We start from the raw sequence: 6,000 nt of genomic DNA on the forward strand, positions 1-6,000 counted from the left end.
ATATTCCTACTGTCTCACAGGGATGGACGATACCAATATTTTTCCTTTGGTACATTAAAATTTATTTATATCTTTCTAGAGATGGGAAATAGTCAACCAAGTAAGTTCATACCAGCTGCAGAACACAGGTCAAACTTCATATTACTGTCAATCAGATGAGACAATAGGAATAATGATATTTATTACTTATAGAAATCCATCTTTTTATACATCTTTTTACTAACTGTCCAAACAGTTTCATCTTAACATTCCTTCACTTTTATTTTGTTCTATTTCAGAAGAATTGATATTAAACACTCCTGCTATTATTACAGTCTAAAGAATATAAAGCAAGTGTTTAAAGCATATTAATAAATAAATTCTACCTTTTTAATGTAATTAACAGACAGATGTAGAATATTGTTGTTCATGTGAATCCAACATATTTATTAATCATGAATCTTATCTACACTTACTCTTACTTTTTACAGCTCCACCACCACCATCTCCTCCCCGTAAGTTATAAAATCCATGTTACAACATCGACTGTAGTGATTAATCAGATTGACACAAGCTTGATCATAATAATGATAATACTTTCTAATAACACAATTGTATTTCTCAGTTCTCGGGAAACCATGGAGAGAAATATCTTGTAGGTGAGTAAATCCTTCACCCAGTTCCACAGTAGGTTTGACATGTGACTGGACCATTAAACATGAAACTGGAAACAGATGAAATGTGATCCAGACATTCATGCTGCTTTCAGTTTGAATTGTAGTAACTTTGATGATCCTCTCTTGCACCAACACCAACTTTTATTTGTTCAATCTAACTGGAGCATGTTTTAACAGAGACAGAGACAAAGATCTGCAGTATGTGAAGAATTATCAACCACATAATGATGATGTCAGTCGTCTCAGAGTTCTGCTCTACGGACAAGTCGGCAGTGGAAAGTCCAGCTTTGTCACTTCTGTTGCCAGTGTGCTACAGGGAAGAAACATTCATGAATTAAGCTTCACAAAAACAGTATGTACACATTGACTTTGTTTAGTGGGTGAAGTGATGATTTTTCTTTTGACACTTTCAGGTTTGTTGGCACAGTGACCCCATCACCACGTGATAATAATATGCTGTGTGAATCTTCATACATCTGATCATTTATCAGTCAGTGTTGGTAAGTGATCAGCTGAGTGACCAGAGAATCAGGATCAGTACCAACAACAGGGTTCTGTGTCATGTTCTGTAGATCTTATTCTGGGCACATATGGGATCTCAGTGCATCACTGAGCCTCTCTGCTGCTGTTGTGTTCATGTGCACAGGGACATTTTGCTTTTACATTTAGTCATTTAGCAGACGCTTTTATCCAAAGTGACTTACGAGTGAGGTACAAGGCAGCAAGAAGTCAAGGAGAAAACATCACAGCAAAATACTATGAGAAGAAGTGTTTTAGTTTCATAAGAAGTGCAAGAAAGAACAGATAGGATTTTTTTAGGAATGTGGGGAAGAGTTTTTTGAATATTGGGAGTGAGTTTGCTGAGTGTGCAGAGTTTGGTAGCTCGTTCCACCATCGTGGGATCACTAAGCTGAAGAGTTTGGTTGGTGTCTTCTTTACGTAGCTTGGACCACCAGATGTTGTTCATTGGACGATGGCAGTGGACGGGAGGGCTTGTAGACCGGAATGAGGGACATGAAGTTGATCACCATGTAGGCAAGAGACAGATCTAAGAGGCAGCTACAGGAAACCAGTGCAGAGAGTGTTTAGAGTATTTTTTTCCTTTTTTTATCTCCATATTGTCATAACCTCACTGTTTTATTTGTGTGTGTGTTTATTTTAGAAGAAACCTTTATGGAGTCAAAAGATGATACAGAAAGTACAACTGCATCGTTGCTTTTAGTGATTCAACAAATAAAACCAGTCTCTTGAGTGCTGCATATTTTATCTACATGTCTTTCAGTATAAAACCCATAAAATCCCCAAAGAAGGCAGAGGAAACTTTTACCCTTTTGTCTTCACTGACATCATGGGTCTGGAGGAAGGAGACGGAAGAGGAATCAGTGTGGAAGACATCAAGCTGGCTCTGAAAGGACACGTGAATGAAGGGTATAAGGTACAACTGTCAACCTGATAACTGTTGACTTCACTCTGGTTTGTGAGGTTTCTCATCAACTCAAATCAAAAATTGTTCTTACTAACATCCTAATCCAAGACCAGCTCCAGACGACAAAGTTCATGTTCTGGTTTGGGTCTGTTCCATCAATGCAACAGGAATTAATGAATCCATTTTAAAGAAGGCTCAGGACATCAGAAAGGCAGCTAGTGACCTGGGTAATATCAGTTTGTTGTTTCAGAATATTTTTATCTATTGAAGCAGAACCTTTATTATACAATCCAGGAAATCTTTCACATGAAAGCTCAGTTTCAGGAATCACTTTCACTTGTGGAATTTATTATGGAAATGTTGATTGTAGAGACTGATCCAGCTAGTACCTGATTTTGTGCTCTGAAAGTTATCTGTGGTTTACGGCCTATATGGTTGTTGTGTAAATCTGAATGAATTGTTAGCTGAAGTGGGGCTTTTTGCAGCTGGACTGTGTTGGTCTGACAATCACACAGCAAGATAAATATCACTGTACATAATCTCTCTTTATGGGCAGGTGTTCCTCAGCTGGCTATTGTCATCAAAGTTGATGAGGCCTGTGAGGAAACTGACAAAGATCAAAATGAGAGGATGGGAGAAGTTTCCATTACCAGCACTTTGACAGACAGGTAGTGAATGGAGAGAAGATTATGAGAAGTTACATGGTGTTTTCCAAGAAAAACTATAGTTTATACTGTTTCTGTTGCTCTTCTCCCAAAAAACATTCAAATGAATCAGTGATGGGACTTAATGACTGAAACTTTTTTGTGAATATATATTATGATATGAGAGGCTCCAAACTTTGTTCTTTAACATCACAAATTTTACATTTTAAACTTAAGCTTTTAAGGCCCCACGGTTTTTATTCTTTATCAATCATAGAATCTTGTAATTCTGAGATGCAATTGCTCCTCAAATGCAGCCTTCAGAGGACACGTCCCCTGAATTGAGTCATTTTACTGTGTCTTCACAAAAATAAGATTATTCTGCTTTTTTGAATCATTTTAGCAGCAATTGTAAATCTCATCCCAAAATATTATTGTACTGCTTTTCTGATGATCGTAACAGTGTGAAATCAAATATCTCTTACATATATCTTGAGTGATTTTGGTTAGTGATCTCTGACTGAATATTACCTTCTTGTTTTACCTTGACCTGTGTTTTATAGGACATAGAAAAATATAAACTCTATGATAAAAATAGGAAGTAATTTACTCTCTCTTATATTCAGGCTTTCTGTGTAACATGTCATCATATAATCACTAATCACATATGAAGAATAGTGATGTTAATCGGTGTGTTGTATTCAATCATACAATATGTGACAGACACACATGAGAACCTTACATGATGTGTATGCACATATGCCACAGTCTAGCAAATGTTGAACGCAGCCAAACTTTGTGTCTTGTGTATCCATGTGATCAATGCTTCCTGTATGAAAATGTAGAAAATGTGCTGTGTAGGTGAAGGGGTCTCTGAGATGCTGGAAATTTGATAGATTTTTCAGTAAATCAAATTCCTTTTGTTGCCATTGCCTTTGTCTTCACACCCTCACCTGTGAACCAGATCTGATGGGGGCTTAGGCAGCATATTTGTTAGCAGTGTTACACCCTCCATTCAAAAAAATAAACTCCCAGGGATCAGAACATGCAACATATAAAGAAGGATGCCAGACTCAAAGTTATCATTTAACCCACGAGTTTTATTTATCATCAAAAGCTTCTCATAATCAAGAAACCACCAATAAGAGAAACAAAAGTGGACTGGAGACCCCGGCATGTGTTGTCACTCCACTTCCTGCACTACCTGCCTCTCTTCATCCCCCCACCCTCCCTCCACCTGAGCACCGACTGTACTCAGGTGTACAACAGGTTGAGGGAGGAGAGCAACCTGAGGGAAAAAGGGGGAAGAGGGACACACACACAGAGACTTGAGTAACAGCAGAGTTCAAGTAACTGTCTCTGTAGTGTCAAAGACATGTGCGAACACACACATCGATAGTGAAAACAAATGTACACAATGTGTGTTCATTTCTAATAAAGAGTTTCTAAAAGACTAATGTCTTAGTCCTACAATGTAAAACAATGAGAACAACGATCTGATACAGATACACATTCTATCAGATCACATACGAAAGTTCTTTTTATTCTCCTATTAGTTCCTATTCATTCTAACTCTCAGAAATCAGGTTGCTGGTGACGTCACTGATCTTCATTAGAGAATCAGGGGCTCTGAACACACATATTTAAAAAATGACACATAGTAATACTGTAAAGAACTGAGAGCCAACACAGTAGGTGGTGGGATTGCAGTTTACCGCTGGCTGCCATCCACCATGAAAAACAAAGACTAATTTTTGTCCTCACTGCAGAACTTGAAATCACTTTTGGATTGTAGCAGCACACTACATACTACTGGACATGTCTAAAACAAATGAAGCCGAATAGCAAAATCATATCACCTGTAAATTAACCTGATAAACACATAGGAGACAGCTGTGTTTCTCTGCAGCTGTATTCATAGGAACTAAAACACTATTGCAGCTGAAACAACTGGAAACATTACTGCACTGTGTCTTCAAAATGTAGATCAACTACAGTTTAGTTTCCTTAACAGATCATCATAATGTCAGATTCAGACACTCACAGTGAAATGGTGGAGGTCTAGCTGTTTGGTTAGTGGTGCTTAAACCCACATCCTCTCTAAACTCATGGATTTAGTCGTCTATAATGACAGGGTCAGATCAGACAAACTACATGTTCATGCAATAATGTAAGTTAGTGCTAAGGGCAGTCAGCATTATCTGTGAAAGCTAGATGGATGTAGTGAGCGAGGACATGAAGTTAGTTGGTGTGAGTGAAGAGGATGCAGAGGACAGAGTTAGATGGAGGCACATGATTCGCTGTGGTGACTCCTGAAAGGGAACAGCCCAAAGGAAAAGAAGAAAAAGCTGTTCAATGAAAATTACGGAGCCTTTAAAAGAATAAAATTATTTACATGTGAGCAAAATGTAAATTTTCAGTACAAACCAATGATGGTGGAGCTAAGAGAGTAGAGAGGACAGAAAGTTGTCTTTACACTATTGTTGGCTCCAGCTTGGTTGTTTCTACATGTTGGTCTCTGAGGAAAAGTGACAGGATACTTACAGATTCAGCAGTAAGACAATTCCAGACATTTCAGTCTTTCTGATGGTCACATATTTGATCAGTAGAAGGTTTTAGATAAAGTCCATGTTTTCTTTTATAATATCCATCCATTATCTGTCACCACTTATCCTATGTAGGTCACAGGGGAGCTGGAGTCTATCCCATCGGGCGAGAGGTGGGGTCCAAACTGGACAGGTCTCCAGTCCATCTCATGGCCACAAAGACACATAAACAGACAGACAACCATTAACACTCAAATTCACACCTATGGGCAATTTTAGATTCACAAGTTAAAAATGCATGTTTTTGGACTGTAGGAGGAAACTGGAGAAAACCCACACAGAGAATCTTTTTGAATTCAAATTGGATTTTCAAATGATCACAAAATCAAAAACAGCAAGACGCAAAACAAAAACTAGAAATGACAGATCCACTGCCAGTGCAACATTTACATCCTTGTCTCCTCCTGTGTTTATTTGACTGCTTCCTGTAAAAATCAAGCAATTGTTCATTGTTCCTGGGTAAATCCCTGATGTTAGAAGGTTCATTTAGAAGAAAACATAATTTTCTTCAATATGAAATATTTTTTTTGCTAAAAATTAATTTAAAAAATTAATTAATAAAAAAAAACTCAGCAGACTTCAACTCAAAGAACCTTAAAATGCAGCGTGTGATTATTTAAATATGGAGTCTATGAAAATCAATATAACATTTTTCTAAATAGGGAGAA

At 37.6% G+C, this 6,000-nt stretch overlaps 1 protein-coding gene and 1 long non-coding RNA gene across 2 annotated transcripts; both read left to right on the forward strand.

Annotated features, from left to right (window-relative positions):
- The first annotated feature begins 81 nt into the window (after window positions 1-81).
- Window positions 82-2,124, forward strand: LOC137137073 (interferon-induced protein 44-like). Its single transcript, XM_067522960.1, has 5 exons — window positions 82-100; window positions 471-494; window positions 605-638; window positions 834-1,008; window positions 1,939-2,124. Exons 1-5 carry the CDS (start codon window positions 82-84, stop codon window positions 2,107-2,109), a joined length of 423 nt encoding a protein of 140 aa, XP_067379061.1. The 3' UTR covers window positions 2,110-2,124.
- Window positions 2,125-2,190: 66 nt separating this feature from the next.
- Window positions 2,191-3,651, forward strand: LOC137137075 (uncharacterized). The gene is made up of 2 exons (XR_010915659.1): window positions 2,191-2,309; window positions 2,639-3,651. It is a non-coding gene; the product is annotated as an uncharacterized lncRNA (long non-coding RNA).
- The last annotated feature ends 2,349 nt before the right edge of the window (window positions 3,652-6,000 follow it).

Source organism: Channa argus, chromosome 12, assembly GCF_033026475.1.
Source record: "Channa argus isolate prfri chromosome 12, Channa argus male v1.0, whole genome shotgun sequence".
NCBI lineage: Eukaryota > Metazoa > Chordata > Actinopteri > Anabantiformes > Channidae > Channa > Channa argus.

Coding starts and splice junctions, on each gene's coding strand:
- LOC137137073 (XM_067522960.1), top strand. Junction 495..604: donor ACCACCACCATCTCCTCCCC/GTAAGTTATAAA, acceptor TGTATTTCTCAG/TTCTCGGGAAACCATGGAGA. Junction 1,009..1,938: donor AATTAAGCTTCACAAAAACA/GTATGTACACAT, acceptor CATGTCTTTCAG/TATAAAACCCATAAAATCCC.